General features: G+C 35.0%; 1 protein-coding gene across 1 annotated transcript in view; it reads left to right on the top strand.

Annotated features, from left to right (window-relative positions):
- The window catches only part of LRPPRC (leucine rich pentatricopeptide repeat containing), a 77,869-nt gene that overhangs the window by 37,088 nt on the left and 23,401 nt on the right, over nucleotides 1–17,380 (top strand). The window contains exons 24-27 of the mRNA XM_084901472.1: nucleotides 6,223–6,347; nucleotides 6,818–6,924; nucleotides 13,858–13,926; nucleotides 14,723–14,813. Of these exons, the coding sequence (XP_084757598.1) occupies nucleotides 6,223–6,347; nucleotides 6,818–6,924; nucleotides 13,858–13,926; nucleotides 14,723–14,813 (392 nt within the window). The remainder of the gene's footprint in view (nucleotides 1–6,222; nucleotides 6,348–6,817; nucleotides 6,925–13,857; nucleotides 13,927–14,722; nucleotides 14,814–17,380) is intronic.

The following is a 17,380-nucleotide window of genomic DNA, read 5'->3' as shown; positions in this document are numbered from 1 at the left end:
AATAATATATTTTGTTTTTATTTTTTTGCCAAAATAACAACAGGTTTGCTCAATTATAAACAAGTTGATAAAACTAATCTTCTGTATTATCAAAATGATAATATTTGTATTGAATAGAAAAATATGCAAAGTTGAACATTTTCATGTGTTCCGTTATGTTAGGATTGTTCTATAAGTCATGTGTCTAAATGTATTCCAAATGAATCTTATTTTAGACATTTTCTTTTATGGCTATATACATTTTTAAAAATTGAGATCATGCCTGATTTTGGGGAATGACCTGAGTCCTCCATATTGAGGAAGAAAGAAATGCTTTAAAATAGGTTAAAAGAGTTTTGTTTTTGTTTTTTAAAAGAGTTTTTGATTAGTCTTTTTGCAATGATAAAGAAGATGAAATTAATAAAACCTTGACCATTAGGTTTAAAGGCATAGAAATTTGATGCAGTTTCAGATTCACTTGTTTTATAGCTGGATCTACTTTTGTTTCATTGCATATGAAAAATATCTTAAGCTGTTTAACTGGATTATTTAGTAAAACTGATCAAAGAAGCATTACTTTTGCTTTCCAGGAAGGATTTTTCTGTGCTGATTTGTGCTATAATCTGTATATATCCACATACATTTCATTTAAATGAATCGTGGACTTTCTGTATCGAATCCTTTCAGAGTCTTGATAAATTAATCCTGAGTTTTTCATAAAAAGGTCATAATTTCTGTTAGATAGCAATACGTTTTAAAACTCACTGTAACACTTTAACATGTTACATAAGTGGGAAATATATTTTATTAAATGCTGGTTATTCTGTCATATACACTCCCCTTCAATTTTAGCATCTTCATTTGTACTGGATACTTTTATTATTTGTCGGAATGCTTGCCTTCTAGAATAAAACTCTTTATGTGCTGAAAGGAAATTAAGGAGGTTTGGTTCTTTTACTCCATTATTGCAATTAAGAATTTAGCATCATCAGTGCCAAAGGACAAATGTGTTTCATTTGCCCTAGGGGGACAGGACAGTGATAAGATGATTTTTTCGTCAAGGATCGTTGGGTCGTAATTAAGTTACATTCCTGACTATTGCTTTCTGAAGGATGATTGGTAAATGACAGGCTTCATGTGCTTAGTGCGGACAGTGTTCAGTAGGGCTTTTTCTCCCTCTGTCAGAAAATCCTGTTGAGCCTGATAATGTAAATGTGGCATTTTATTCTGAACAAAAGAGCAGGGAAATGAGCTATCTTGTCTAATCATTCAGTTGTTTAACACCGACTTCCAGTTTAGACTCAATTGGCTGGAAAGCACTTGACATGTGAAGTTAGTTAGTGCTGTTCGGAATGCATGTTTGAGTAAATTTTAAAGTAAGTGACAGCTAAATTGTACCTAGGGAAATTACAAAGCCTTCAACACAGTTAATTTTTTGGGAAGGATTAGTTGTAATTGCAACACCAGTCTCCTTGAAGATTCCTCATTTATAGATGATGAACAGGGGGAAAAAAAAATTTGCTCTTTCAAGGGTTGGTTCTCTTAATTAACGGAATTTTTGTGAAGTTGATGTTTTCTCCTGAATTGATTTCTCTCTAAACTGCAGATCTGCTTAAAATTTATAGAACAGTTTGTTTTTAGAATGTTAAGGTGTTTCCTCACCCCCACTTTTAAAAACACCCTCCCATCCTTCTTTTCTCTAGTGATTTCAGATTTTGAGACCTTTTTAGCCAGTAAGCCCTTTAAGTAAATTGCCACTTCTGTAATACTTTATGTATTATGTTGGAGCACTTTCTTTTTTTGGTTGTTAAAATTAAGTATACTCTCTGAAATTGGAAAGTTTACTATAATTAAGAAGACTTAAGTTTATAACTACTGATAGGTGAATAGATAGAGGTCACTGATTGTTCTTGTTCTAACAATTCAAGATCATATAAAAGACATTTGTGATTATTAAAGTTATAGTGAGGAATTTGGGTCAGGAGTGCTTTGTTTCCTACTACTTTTAAGTAGATATTTTTATGGTCAGTAAATACCTTACATGAATGTATGTCCAGTGTTTGTTTTTCTGTCAGGGACATTATATCATACTTATAACAAGGACTAAACCCAGAAGTAATAACATATTTGCCTTTTGAGCTTAAAGTTTGCTTCTACATAGTAATGCAAAATTAAGTTTCTAGTAGTTTTATGTAAGTTCAGATTTCCTTTAAAAGTGAATTAGATATTTCGAAAATGAATTTTTAATATGAGCACAGTGAGTCTATTCATGTTAACAAATAAAACTTTCTTTTAAGTGATTGAATTACTTATTGAACTCAGGCTATTATGTATATGTGTTCTTAAAATTTAGGATTATAGAATCTTTCCTCTGTTCTGCCTTTATTTCATAGACTTACAGAATTTTGATAAAGCTTATATGAAGTTAATTTGCATCAATCAAAATATTTAAAAATGATTGCCTACTATTTTGTAGCATATATAGTTTGATTCATGAAAATTATTTTATGCGTTTCACTGAAATAATTTTTGGGGTAGTCTAGTCATTGGACTATCACAGTGGAGTTTTTTGTTTGTTTTTTAGAGATAATAGTCATTGATTTTCTTTCAGTAGTTGAAGCTTGTGAAAGCAGTGGCTAAATTTTATCATTTATCAGTAAAGGACTTTTTACACTTTGTGACCCAACTACTATATATATCTCCATCCTATATAATAAAAGGATAATATGCAAATCGACCGAACGGTGCAACAACAGGTCCCTATGATGTGCACTGACCACCAGGGGGCAGATGCTCAATGCAGGAGCTGCCCCCTGGTGGACAGTGTGCTCCCACAGCGGGGAGCACCACTGCTCGGCCACAAGTTGGGCTGAAGGCTGGAAAGCAAGGCACAGCTGGCCTCCTAGAAGTCAGCCTGGGGCATTGCAGCTGCTTCCCCTCACAAGGAAGAAAGGATATAAAAGCGGCCTCCAGGTGGCTCCCAACAATCAGCTCAGACATCAACGGGACAGGATCCCCAGGGCCCGCCAGGGCATCCCACCGCCCGCCACCCTCCCACCCCCCCAGGGTTACCTACCTGTGCACAAATTCATGGACAGGGCCTCTAGTTTGTATATAAAGTTTTAGGAATTACACATACAAGAGTGGGCAAAAGTAGGTTTATAGTTGTAAAACATAGAATACAATAATTAATAAACAATACAAGAATAAAACTGTTTCTTGTACCTCACAACTGTAGACCTACTTTTGCCTACCCCTGATACACTGAAATAAGTATGGAATCAAAGTTTTGAATCCAGAATTAATGGTTATCCACAAGACTTCTTGAAAAGATTTATTGTTATTTCAGAGTAGAATTTTAAATTAATTCTGATCTTTTAAAGTGTACAAGGGCAATCACAATCATTTTGGGTCACCGAAACTAGAAGTACACTGATTAGTAGTGTGGTGCCCCACATTTTGGGCATAAAGTTGTTTATACCTTTTCCTTTTGATATTTTGCTGCTCTTACTGACTTTATCCTGCCTAATGAAAGTGGCATTTTCAGGAGATTATTTTTTTTCTGCTGGTGTGAAACATTTGAGCTGATAAACCTAATTAGCTCAAATTCATAGACCCAACCTCACATTAGAGTATTAGAACTGGGAGGGGACCCAAAGGTCCGTCAGTTCAGCCATTGTGTTAATCTTTTCATCACCACTTTAGGAATGGGTCACATGGCTGCAGCTGAACTGCATGCAGTACTTATCAATGAGATTGAAATTCAGAATTCCCATGAATATACAGCTATTTTCATAGCAATGAGACTACAGAGACTTTTTCATTTCCGTGACCACATTTCTAAGCTTGAGTAGGAAAAATTAATAATGATATCAGATAATACAAAGAAGGGATACTTCTAGCTCTTTTTAAAGGGACATGATCCAGCCTCAAGTCAGAATGTAGATAATAGTGTTTGGAAAGAACAGACTGGTCATTACATTTCTATCATAAGTATCACTTTTTAAAAATGTTTCATTATAGTTTTCTATTCTTTTTTGTTGGCAACCTGAGGGCAGTAACGTTGGCACTTAAATTTCTAACAAATATATGAATTATTTACATTTTGATATTCTTGTCTTTCCTGTTGTTGTTTTGAGCATGTATAATCTTTAGAAGCATATATTTGGAGACCAAAGACTATTAACATGTCTCTTTGATTGACAGAACAATTATTCATTCATTTATTGATAGTTTTGACCTAATGTAGGGGAAATACAATTGAGACATTACTATTCCAGTTTGGGAATTGATCTGAAAAAGCAAATCATACCACTTTAAAAAAAAATCAGTATGTGTTAGCTTTTCTCTTAAAAATATTTTAGTAGTTTTCCATGAAAAGGAATTGTAGAAAGGTAGTAACTGAACTTGTGTCTGAAGCAAGGGAAAATACTGGTTATATAAAGCTTTATATCATATGTGGTAGCTACTGTAGCTTTCTCTTGTATGACGGTAATCTAGCCTGCAACATCTACTTGCAGTTTTGAAATTAACCTGTAATTTAGTCTTCACCCCAAATGACAAAAATTCAAATGACTCTGTGGGGTGCCGGAAGATGCACTGTAAACAAGGCCCAGTAAGGGGATAAGGTAGAGTTCCATCAGGACAGGCTCTCTTTCACTGTGTCAGGATTATTGCGGTAAAATTAACGCTTCTTCATGGTATTTTACTTTTTTAGTGCAGTTTAAAATCTTAATCTAGATAAAATAGTAATTCCATCTAGGGCAACCTAACATTTGTATAATGGACCAAAATGTTAGGGCTTCAACAGAAAATTTAAAAAGGCTTTTTTCTTTTGAAAACTGTTGCTTGTGTGAGAGAAATGTGTTTTCTCCACTAAAGTGATATCTGTCATTAGTACTTCGGTCTATATCTCTAACCATGCCTCTTTTTTCCTTTTTCTTTTTCTTTTTCTTTTTTTTTTTTTTTAAAATACTTCTGCTTTTAAAAAAAAATAAATCTAATTTAATTTGAAATTGTATTGCCGTATTAGGTTAACCAAACAACAATGCTTTTAATAGAGCATAATGTGTAATTAGGTATACTCCTGAAAGTGTGAGGCCCAGGGCACTGATGGCAATACCTTTCTTCCTCTGTTCACCTAGCAGTAACCAGTTAATCTCTAAGTGTCTTAATTTCCTCAGTTACTTAATAGTAAAGGATGGTGGCAGGTAGAATTGGGTCACATAATCTTTCCTAAGGTCTTGCCTATTTTTCATACTATAGTTTCCTTTTAAAGAAAAAAGTAGTTTTTGAGGTCCCACAAGAATGTATTTCCACACTCTTATTTAAGAACTCTGACTTAATGAAAATATCTTTTTATATTAATTTATTACCGCATATAAGAGAAGCCTTTACTTTATAATTGGAAATTATTTTTAAAAGCTTAGCCTCTAATGAAAAGCCTCTTCTAGAATTCACTAACCATAAGATTATTCTAGTTTTAGCAACAATACATTTCTGTATATATGAGTTCTCAGGTTATTTTCTCCTTACCTGGAAAGACAGCAGTATGAAAAATATGACAGTAAAGTTGAAAGTGCTGGGAAATGCCTTGATAGCTGTTGATAGACATTTAATAAAGTTTCTCTCCCTGGCTTAGTGACTCAGTTGGTTTGAGTATTGTCCCATACATCAAGAGATTTTGGGTTCAGTTTCTGGTCAGGGCACATACCTCGGTTGTTGGCCCGATCATCTCCAAACGGGGCGGATCCACGAGACAACCAATCAATGTTTCTATCTCTTTCTCTTTCTCAACCTCTGCCTTCCCTCCTTCCCTCCCTAAATCTCCTGCTCTCCCTCCTTCTCTAAAATCAATAACTATATCCTCGGCTGAGGATTAAAAAATAAAAATAAAGTTTCCCAATTTGGAATTATTGAGAACCATAAACACGTAAGTAGTTAGAAAAATATTTTATAGTAATCTTTGTTTTTAGAAGTAATGTATTCTTAAAGTAATCACAAAGAATGCCTTCATCTATTTGGAGTTTTTAAAAGTGCTATTTAGCAAGCAAAGTGATAAAGATGAGGCAGGGAATTGCTAATGATGCCTGTACTCTGAACATTTATTTATATATAAGAATTATTTTTCTCTCTCTCTTTTTTTTTTCTTTTTTTTCCCCATTTTGGCTTTAAGGTTTTCTGCCTTAAATAAAGCTCAGTCATGTACATTATATTCATTGTTAATATTTTTATATTTCCAAGGGATGACTTGCCCGCTGCTCTTGAAACCAGCATTGACTGCTATAACAAGTATAAAATATTACCAAGGATCCATGATGTCTTATGTAAACTGATAGAGAAAGGCGAGACTGATCTCATTCAGAAAGGTTAGTCACCTTTTAATATCTTGGTGGTCTCCCCGCTCGTCACGTATTTAATCTTAATGCATTGATGTGAAGAGAAAAATCAAACACGAAGCCGAGCACATCCTGAGAAATGTTGCTACACTTCTAAATTAAAAAGAAAAATATCAGATAAAATTTCAGTATTGTAAATGTCTTTGATTTTAATAACTGTTCATTTTGAAAAGTTGCCCCTCTATTAATTTTTGTTCTACTTGGCAATCTAGTTTTATTAGGATTTTTTACCTTTATTGTCACCAGTTTTTTTTGAAGCTAGTCTTAGGTACTCAATTTCATAAATGTAGTTAAATAAGAAATGTGACAGAAAATTGGTTGACATAGATCTTTAAGGTGTGCTAAATATTGTTTTAAAGTTTTCTTGTATTTTTCTAGAGCTTCAGTGATTTTATATTTCTCTTTATTTTTTTCTTCTAATATATTTTCTTCTTCTCTAGCAATGGACTTTGTGAGCCAAGAACAAGGTGAAATGACAATGCTGTATGATCTCTTCTTTGCCTTCCTACAAACAGAAAATTACAAAGAGGCCAAGAAGATCATTGAGGTGCGATTTTAACTACAGTATTCTAATCAGTTTTTTAGAGTCTTAGGATGAGTTTCAAAATTTTAACCTTTAATTACACTTGTTCTAATTCATGTTAATATAATTCAATCCCAATAGTGGGGCGGTAGTGGGGAGATACTTGGCCAGCTTCTTTATCCTATATAGTAAAACCCTAATATGCAAATAGACTGAATAGTGGAACAACCAGTCGCTAGGACACACACTGACCACAAGGGGGCAGACGCTCAACAGAGGGGGACTGCTGCCCAGCCAGAAGCCGCCTCCATTGCAGGCAGGCAGACATCCCTGAGGGGTCCCAGACTACGAGAGGGCACAGGCTAGGCTGAGGGAGTGCATGTGTCTCCTCTACCCCCCAGTGCACCAATTTTGTGCACCAGGCTGCTAGTTGTATATAATTACAGTTCAGAAAAGGCAGCCTAGTTGTATATTGAATTTGTTTTCTCACTTTGTTAAAATTCACTGTTATATATCAAGATGACATTTGCATAAATCTTGGATTGTGGAACAATTAAATTAAACTGGCATTCCTGGGTATAAAGTTGCTAATCCTCTTTGCCAAGGAATTCTTTGTTCTTAAAAGCAGTGGAATTTAATTTGCTGCAGCCCATACTCAGATTTATTTGTAATGCTTGTCTACAAATTAATCAGCCAGACAAGTGCTGTTTGGAACTGTTTGGCTTTTAATTTAAAATTTCTTCTCTCTCTCTCTTTTTTTTCTTTCTTTCTTTTTTTTTTTTTTTCTCCTTTAACTATGATAAGCAGCTTATGGGAAATAGTAGGTGACAAACCTGACCTATTTGGGATTCCTATATTTTATCTAAGTTTGAAATTTTGCTTACTGAAATCTATTAGTCAGAGAAAGGGCAACTATAAAGACTGTACAAACTGTGATTAATTTCATTATTAAACAATTCTGTGTCCCCCTAAATGTCTAAACATTCCTCAGAAGATGGACGCATCATCCTAAAAACATATTTAATGTGATTATATAAATTTGTAAACACATCAGTAATCGTGTTTCTCTTAGATCATACTTTGCTATTACTTTGTGTCTTTTTCCAAAAGTGCCCATGGTGGATGGTACACAGAGGTGGTGGTTGGCCTTCTTGTTTGTATATTGATGACTGCTTATCATTAAATTGAAAACGTAGTTATTAGTTTCCATTGATGTTTTTGAAAGAAAAGTCTAGTATGGAAAAGGACTGTGAAATTAATTCAGGACTTCTTTTCTTGTCTGTCTTATAACTCAATTGATCCTCTTGCCAGAGGCAAGTGGGACATGCTTTCTTGGACAGGTGTTTCTGTAGCTTGAGTAGTTCATTTGTATTTTTTAGAAGTGGTATAAATTCTTTCATTGTAAGTGCACTGTATGTATATCTGAAATTATGAGGGGAGCTGCCTGCCTATTAAGTTCTGCTGCTCTTTGTGTATGGTATCAGTATTAGCAGGGTACAGATCAGAGTAGAAATTAAGCTCAGTTATTCAGATAATAGTGATGAAAGGTTCTACAGTAGATAATCATGTGTCTCAGTATGTAGATAAGCAGGACAAAATAGGAAGAGCCAAAGGTATAGAGTGAGTTCTCCTTTTGCCATCTACTTGTTAGAGTGATAATGGGCAAGTTACTAAACCTTTTTCCCTTTCTCATCTATAAAAGGGAATGCAGAGTGGGGCAAAAAGTAGGTTTACAGTCCATATGGAAAATAATACAATAATTAATAATAATACAAGAATAAATTGTTTCTCATACTCTAAATTGTAAATCTACTTTTGCCCCACCCTGTATACTATCTTTTTAAGATTCAATCACATAATGTATGTAAAGTAGCTTGCCTGTTTCCTGGATTATGGTAGTAATCAATAATATTAATTCTCTTTCCTCTGAAAAGTAGGGGTTGTATTTTCTCTTTTACCCCACATAATTCATAATATGATGCTTAGCATAAGATACATGCTTTTCACATGAATAGGCAATGAATAGGAATACTCTAAATCTTTGCCAATGTATAACATTATTGAATATAATCATTTAGGAATGGCTGTCTACTGATGACAGAATTTTCATAGTGGATATATACAAAATTGCTTAAAGATTAAAGAGTAGCTTTATAAAATTCAGTAATGTGTATAATTAATACATGAGACTATATTGTAGTACATTTTAGTTGCTTTATTCCCCGAAATGAAATAGTGCCTTACCCATGGGCAGATTCATTAGGTTGGATTTCCAAAGCAAAATAAACAATGAAGCTTCTTTGATTTGAAGCACTGTGGTAGATAAGATTAAACCAGTGATTAAAATGAACATAGACTTATTTTTATACATGGATTATTGTAGGAGGATGGGATTATACCTGTTATTTTGCTTTATGCTTTTCTATGTTTTCTATAATGAGAATATATATATTATTCTTTTTATATATATTATTATTTTTAAATGAGAATATACATATTATTCTTTATATATATATATTATCCTTTTTATATATTTTCATATAATATATATTCTTTATATATATGTATTATTTTTTTATATTTTATCTGAGAATTATTCTTTTTATATATTTATGTGATTATCCACTCTTCCCAATGACATTTCTTAAAGAGGCTAGGGGCCCGGTGCATGAATTCATGCGCGAATGGGGTCCCTTGGGGTGGCCTGCAGAGATTGGACCCCAGTCCACAGCCCCGCCTAGCACCCTGCCTTGGCCTGGCGCCGCCCACTCACCTGCTCCACCATCCTACCTGCAGGGCCATCAATTGGGGGCAACCCCCTTCCCCCCATTGCTATCTGTGGTGCAAAGGGACACCCACTCGCTCCCACCTTGGCCTGGCACTGTCCACTCACCTGCTCCACCATCCCCGTGCCACTCTTGTCAGGGCTCTTTGGAGCCTGCAGCTTCTCCATTTCTGCTCTCTGCCAGCACTGCGTCACCAACACCCACCATGATCCATACTGCCCCGTGGTGGTCAGCGCATGTCATAGTGAGCTCTCAAGCAACTGCCTGAGGGGACAATTTGCATGTTAGGCTTTTGTTATATAGGATTACCTTCTTTCCCCATTAAGTATTTTTGGCTCCCTTGTCAAATATTAGATGACTATATATGCAAAGGTTTATTTCTGGCCTTTCGATTCTGTTCCATTGATGTATGTGTCTGTTATTATGCCACTACCATGCTGGTTTTTAAAAATATATATATTTTATTGATATTTTACAGAGAGGAAGAGAGAGGGATAGAGAGCTAGAAACATCGATGATAGAGAATCATCGATCAGCTGCCTCTTGCTCACCCCCGGTAGGGGATGTGCCCGCAACCAAGGTACATGCCCTTGACCGGAATGGAACCTGGGACCCCTCAGTCCGCAAGCCGACGCTCTATCCACTGAGCCAAACCGGTTTCGGCTACCATGCTGTTTTTATAACTATAGCTTTGAAGTATAATTAGTGTCCACTCTTAACACCTGGTTAAAGTACATCATGTTCAGTTGACAATAGTTAGACTGTTAGTTTGACTTGCTCATGCATATTATCCTCCTTACTAGACATGGTCTATAAGTCTATCTCTGAAGATTTTGAAGAAAAGGACAAACATTGAAAGGATTAATAAGTTCTATGATACCCTTTTTCCACCCCTGCTATCCTGGGTATGGGATAAATAGTTGATTTTTAAAAAAATATTTTATATATATATATATATATATATATATATATATATATACACACACACACACACACACACACACACACACACACACACACATATATATATATCTATATATATATATTTATTCTCTTCCCCCCCCCCCCCCCCCGGAGAGGAAGGGAGAGAGATAGAGAGTTAGAAACACCAAATATCGATCAGCTGCCTCCTGCACACCCCCTACTGGAGATGTGCCCGCAACCAAGGTACACGCCCTTGACCAGAATCGAACCTAAGACCTTTTAGTCCACACGCCAACGCTCTATCCACTGAGCCAAACCGGTTAGGGCAATAGTTGAGTTCTTATTATTGTCTCATCCCCTTATACATTTGATTTTCCTCCTAATGCTCTGGCTACAGAACATGATGCTAGAGATAATTGTTTGTTTTCCATTTTCCACTTCCAGCAGTAATAACAAAAACAAAACAAAACAAAAAAAAATTAAAACGTAACATTTTCACCTAACTGTCATGGCTCAGTGGTTGAGCATCAACCTGTGAACCAGGAGGTCATGGTTCAATTCCTGGTCAGGGCACCTGCCCAGGCTGTGGGCTCAATCCCCAGATTGGGGCATAAAGGAGACAGCTGATCAATGATTCTCTCTCATCATTGATGTTTTTCTCTCCCTTCCTCTCTGAAATCTATAAAAATATATTAAAAAACAACAACATAGCTCTAGCCAGTTTGACTCAGCAGATAGAGCGCTGGCCTGCAGACTGGAGGTTTAACTCTGGTCAGAGCACATGCCCGGGTTGCGGGCTTGATCCCCAGTAGGGTGCATGCAGAAGGCAATGGTCAGTGATTCTCTCTCATCATTGATTTATCAATCTCTCCCTCTTCCTTTCTCTCTGAAATCAATAAAAATTTATTAAAAAAACAAAACGAAAAACATAACATTTTCTATGTCAGTCTAATTTATTAAGATTTTTTTTTTGAGCCGAAGCTGGTTTGGCTCAGCGGTAGAGCGTCGGTCTGCGGACTGAAAGGTCCCAGGTTCAATTCCGGTCAAGGGCATGTACATTGGTTGTGGGCACATCCCCAGTAGGGGGTGTGCAAGAGGCAGCTGGTCGATGTTTCTCTCTCATCGACGTTTCTAGCTCTCTATCTCTCTCCCTTCCTCTCTGTAAAAAATCAGTAAAATATATTTTTTTAAAAAAGGTTTTTTTTAAAAAAAAATGGTTTGAAGTAAAAGAATCTTCATTTCTTTTCATTTAAAGGAAGTAATTACTTTATCTGTTTTCACTAGTATACATAAAAGCCTTGTTATAACAACAGATTTATTAGTATATCAGTAATATAATGAAACTAAAGTAACGAATGTTATTTTAGAATATTTTTTGATCTTATATAAGTAAACTTAGTACTAAATTGGAACTTCACAAAGAATTTTGAAGCACAGCAACCCAGTTTTTTATTATTTTTTATTACAACAAGTAATGTATCATCATTGTTCATTAAATAGATTGTATATAGCAAAACAAAAAACTAGAGGTGAGTTCGTTGTTTTAATTCAGCATTAACTGGTTTTTGAAAAGTTATATTCAATGTCCCAGTTAGAATTTTATTCTTCTCCATGTTTTTATTACATTTTCTATTTTTGCCTTCAACTTGCAGTGTTTAAAATCAGTAAGATGTTAAGAGATAAGCCAGAAATGTAGACTCTTTTACAGAAGCCTAGGAGATTTAGTTAATCTGACCTAGATGTTCTTTTGATGATTGAGACTTACTAGTATATGTGAAAGCTGTTCTCAATTTCAAAATGAAACATAGAAATATGTGCTGTACAAGTCAGCTGACCTGCCAGTGACAGAGATTAATCAGCCATCAAAAGGAAGAGTTTTCTATAAAAGTTGTGCTATTTATAGATTGTTGGCATTTGGATAAGAATAATATTGAAAGTTGTAAGTGATTGTAGCCCTTGCATTTTGCCATGTTGGAAAGAGGATTGTCTAGTATTTTTTCTAGGGCTTTTTGTATGCAGTTGATGTTGGTTTCATGTTCAGCATAATGCATGTGAAGCAAAACAGATATGTAAGAAAATCCATGAGTGGAGGTTATGTGGAAAATGTAAATATTAATGATACTTGAGAATATAGTTAAAAATTAATTCATTCAACATTCATTTCTTGTATTCCAAAATGTGAACACTTGCACAGGTAGCATGAGAACACTTATACAACTTCTGTACCAATTTTTTCATTATTCTGCTTTAGTTGTTAATTTAACATTATATAATATTATTTTAAGAAATAAAAATAGAAAGGTTTATAAGTAAGAGATCTGGAGTATCTGGTTTGGTCAGCCGAGTTGAATGGAGGTATCAGTTAAGGTATCTCCTGTGGACTAGAGCAGCCAGGCCTCTAGTGAGTGTGTAGTTTTATTATCATAATACTGTGATTGAACTGTAGTATTTAACGGTGAAGCCCTCTTACACAAGATGAAACTACTTATAGTTACACTGACAAATCCTTGGAATTATATGTATAATGGTTTGGCTTTTATTCCAGTATCCAGAATTGTAAAATAATTGCTTTGAGGCCAGAGTTATTGACTCAATGTCAGTAATTTCTAATTGAGGATAAAGGATATAACATGACTCAATTATTGAAATAAACTAAGGCTCTGAACTAATTGTAAATACTTAGCTTGACTTAAGTACTTAGCTCTTTAGACATTTAGTTTTAGATCTAGGCAAGCATTTGTGGTAGTCAGAAGACTTTTAGCACTAAAATTTTACAAAGCATTTTTAAAAGCTATTGGTTTATTGTGACAGTTGTTATTAAAGTCTATGCAACATTAGTAATTTTTGCTTCCTGAATCTATTGGGATTTGAGAGAGAGAGAGAGAGAGAGAGAGAGAGAGATTTGACATACTTTGGAGTTTAAGTTCATTATTTCAAGATTTCTTTTTGAACTAAAGGAAGCTTAACCATTTTAATAACTAAAGATTTATGGAATGAAATTGATCTGTAAAACAGCATTTTGAAATAACCAAAATCTTACAGACACAGGTTAAGCATTGGTTGTGGGTTATGCTCTATTCTAATCCTAAAAGTCTTCGATAATTATGGGTTTAAGTTGTAGATTCCTTAAATGTATATGTTTGAGAAGGAGGCAGCAAATCTATTAAAGGAAAACTATTTGTCTTAGAAAAATTAACATTTAGCTACAATCTTACCTTATGTGCTATGTGATTCTCTTATTTTACAGACTCCAGGCATTCGAGCACGACCTGCCAGGCTTCAGTGGTTTTGTGATCGATGTATTACAAGTAATCAGGTTTGTATTTAATTCCTGGTCTCAAGCACCTAAGACTGTGAGTGGGAAGCAGGTGTCCTGCTTGTCATCTGAGCATTTGGGGATTTCAGGAGACAGTGTTATTCTTTTGGTTGTTTTCAAATAAGCTATGGCTTAATTCTTGTTTCCAAGGTGCCATAGTTCCTAAAAATTCTGATTTGGACCCTGAAGATTTTAGCTTGTCTTATTTTATTTACTTTGAGCAGGCTAACTTTATTTCCTTGGCAATTAAAATCTGCTTTAATCCTTAATGACTAGAGGAGTTGCTTGCTGGGAGCCCAGTGCGATTTCTGCTTTACTTATCCTACCTCCCCTGCAGTTCAGGTATCTGTCCACATCTTGCCAAGTAAAAGCCACAGGGGAAGAGGAATTTGTATGGAAGAATATTCTTGAAAAACAGAGTGTATACTCACTGAGTCCTCCACCCCAAATATCTTTGAAAATTCTCCAAATGCACCTTGTGAAGGTTTTCTCAACTAGATAATTAATCATGTTGTGTCCTTGACTCCAAGGAACCTTTGAACCCTTTCACTTAAAAAAAAAAAAAAAAATTGTTTTTAAATTATAATAAAATACATGTAACATAAAATTTCCATTTTAATCATTTTAAGGTATACAGGCTAGCTAGTGGCATTAAGCACATTCACATCATTATGCTCAGGCCTTTAATTTTGAAGTAAAGTTAATTTACCTTTTTTGGGTAAAGCTAATTTTAAGGATTATTCAACTATAAAATATTTTATATAATCTAGATCCATCTCTTATTCATATTTTTAAGGTTCAAACTCTAGAAAAATTAGTGGAGCTGACACAGAAGCTATTTGAATGTGACAGAGACCAGCTGTACTACAATCTGCTAAAACTATATCGTAAGTAATCTGACTGTTCCTCATATTTTCATTTTGGAAACATTTATTTATTCTGTTGAAGGCAGTGGACAGACAGGAAAGGGGTCTTCTGCTTTGAGGAGTACCAGGGATTATCAAATGTAGAATCTTCAACAGAGGCTCAAGAAGAGGGCAGATTGAACTTTATCACAAAATGTTATATTTAATTGCTAGATACTGCAATCTTCATAATTTTTTATATTCTTACTGCTGTAATGAGAAGTGAGAAAAATCTTCATCAGAGTTGCAGAATTTAACAGGACTTTTGAATATACACTATTTTTTTTTTTTTTTTTTTTTTTACTTAAATCCCCTAGATCAGTGATTTTTCGACCTTTTTCATCTCATGGCACACATAAACTAATTACTAAAATTCTGAAGTGCACCAAGAAGTATTCTATATTTCTTGCCGATTTGATGGGGGAAAAATAGGTGTAATTTTGATTCATTCACACCAGACAGCTATTGTTGTGTTGGCTGTTATTTTTTTATTTAACAATCTAAGGGAAAAAAGGTCTGTGGCCCTGACTAAATAGGCAGTTATTGTCTGTTTTTTAAATCCTTGCAGCACACTGGTTAAAATCATGGCTCCAGATATTATCAGTCACTTCTATAACTAGGTAACTGTCGACAGAGTTCATGAGTATAGATCTTTTTCCAGAGTAATGCATATTGATATACAAACTCATTGCTAAGCAGTGAAACAGAATAGAGAGCCCAGAAATAAATCCATGCCTGTATAGTCAGTATTTGACAAAGGAGGCAAAAACATACAATGGACTAAAGATAGTCTATTTAGTAAGTGGTGTTGGGAAAATTAGACAGATACTTGCAAAAAAAATTAAACTAGATCACCTTTTTACACTGCACACAAGAATAAATTTAAAATGAATTAAAAGCTTAAATGTTAGACTTGAAACCATAAAAATCCTAGAAGAAAACAGTAAAATCTCAGACATTTCTTGTAGCAATTTTTTTTTTTCCTGCTATATCTCCTTGGGCAAGGGAAACAAAAGAAAAAGTAAACAAATGGGAGTACTTCCAACTAAAGAGTTTTTATACAGCAAAGGAAATCATCAACAAAATGAAAAGTCAAATCACTGAATGTGAGAACATACTCACTATTGATACATCTGCTAAGAGGTAAATATCTAAAATCTATAAAGAGCTTATAAAACTCAACACCAAAAACCCAAACAAACAATTAAGAAATGGGCAAAAAACCTGAATAGACACTTCTCCAAAGAGGACATACAGATGCCAATGGACACATGAAAGGATACTCAGTGTCACTAATCATCCGGAAATGCAAGTCAAAGCCATAATAAGATAACACCTCAAATCTGTCAGAATGGCTACATCAATAAATCAACAAACTAGTGTTGGCAAGGATATGGAGAAAGAGGAACCCTTACCCTGCTGGTGGGAACGCAGACTAGTGCAGCCACTGTGGAAAGCAGTATGGAGTTACCTTAAGAAATTAAAAATGGAAGTGCTTCATGATCCAATGATTCCTCTTCTGGAGAGTTATCCAAAGGAACACGAAACACTAATTTGAAAGAATAATGCTCTCCTATGAACATTGCAGTGTTATTTACAATAGCCATAATCTCGAAACAGCCCAGTGTCCATCAGAAAATGAATGGATGAAAAAAACTGGTACATCTACTCTGCTATAAAAAAGAAGAAAATTTCACCCTTGCAATAGCATGGATGGACCTGGAGAACATTATGCTAAGTGAAATAAGCCAGTCAGAGAAAGACAAGTATAATATGATTTCACTAGTGTGGAATTTAATGAACAAACTGAATGACCAAGCAAATAGAGACACAGAGAGCAGGCAGATAACTCGGGGGAGGGGAGGTATGGAGGAATTGAGCAAAAAAGAAAAAGAAGTCATGGACACAGACAACAGTATGGTGATTTCAGGGGTGGAGAGGGTAGAGGGGATAGAGGGGATAAAAGAATGATAAAAAAATAAAATGAAATAAAATTTTATAAAAAATTATCACACACTGTCAGAAATTTTTCAAGTCAATCTAAGAGACAAAATTCTCCCTACTCAACTAAGTGAAAAAGATTTGTTGTTTAGTCACTTTTGAGGAAAATCGTACAGTTGCAAACTCAATTATTTAAGATGCTCAGCTATGTACTGTACTTTATACATGTACTCATTCTCCTTCCAGAGTTTAATTTCAGCAGTGGGCAGTTTCTCACTTTAAAAAGACAAACTTTATCAACATATTTCTACGGTGTTTAATAAAGTTCAGGGTTGCCAAAGCCGGTTTGGCTCAGTGGTAGAGCGTCTGTCTGAGGACTAAAAGGTCCCAGGTTCGATTCCGGTCAAGGGCATGTACGTTGGTTGCGGGCACATCCCTGGCAGGGGGTGTGCAAGAGGCAGCTGGTCGATGTTTCTCTTTCATTGACGTTTCTAGCTCTCTGTCTCTCTCCCTTTCTCTCTGTTAAAAATAAAATATATTAAAATAAATAAATAAATAAAGTTTAGGGTTTTGTGTTGGTTTTTTTGGGGGGGTGGGTCTGGGGGTTG

Source organism: Pipistrellus hanaki (assembly GCF_964339955.1).
Source record: "Pipistrellus hanaki genome assembly, chromosome: 12".
Classification (NCBI taxonomy): domain Eukaryota; kingdom Metazoa; phylum Chordata; class Mammalia; order Chiroptera; family Vespertilionidae; genus Pipistrellus; species Pipistrellus hanaki.
Note: the sequence above shows the minus strand (reverse complement) of the source record. Positions and strands in the feature narration are given on the sequence as shown.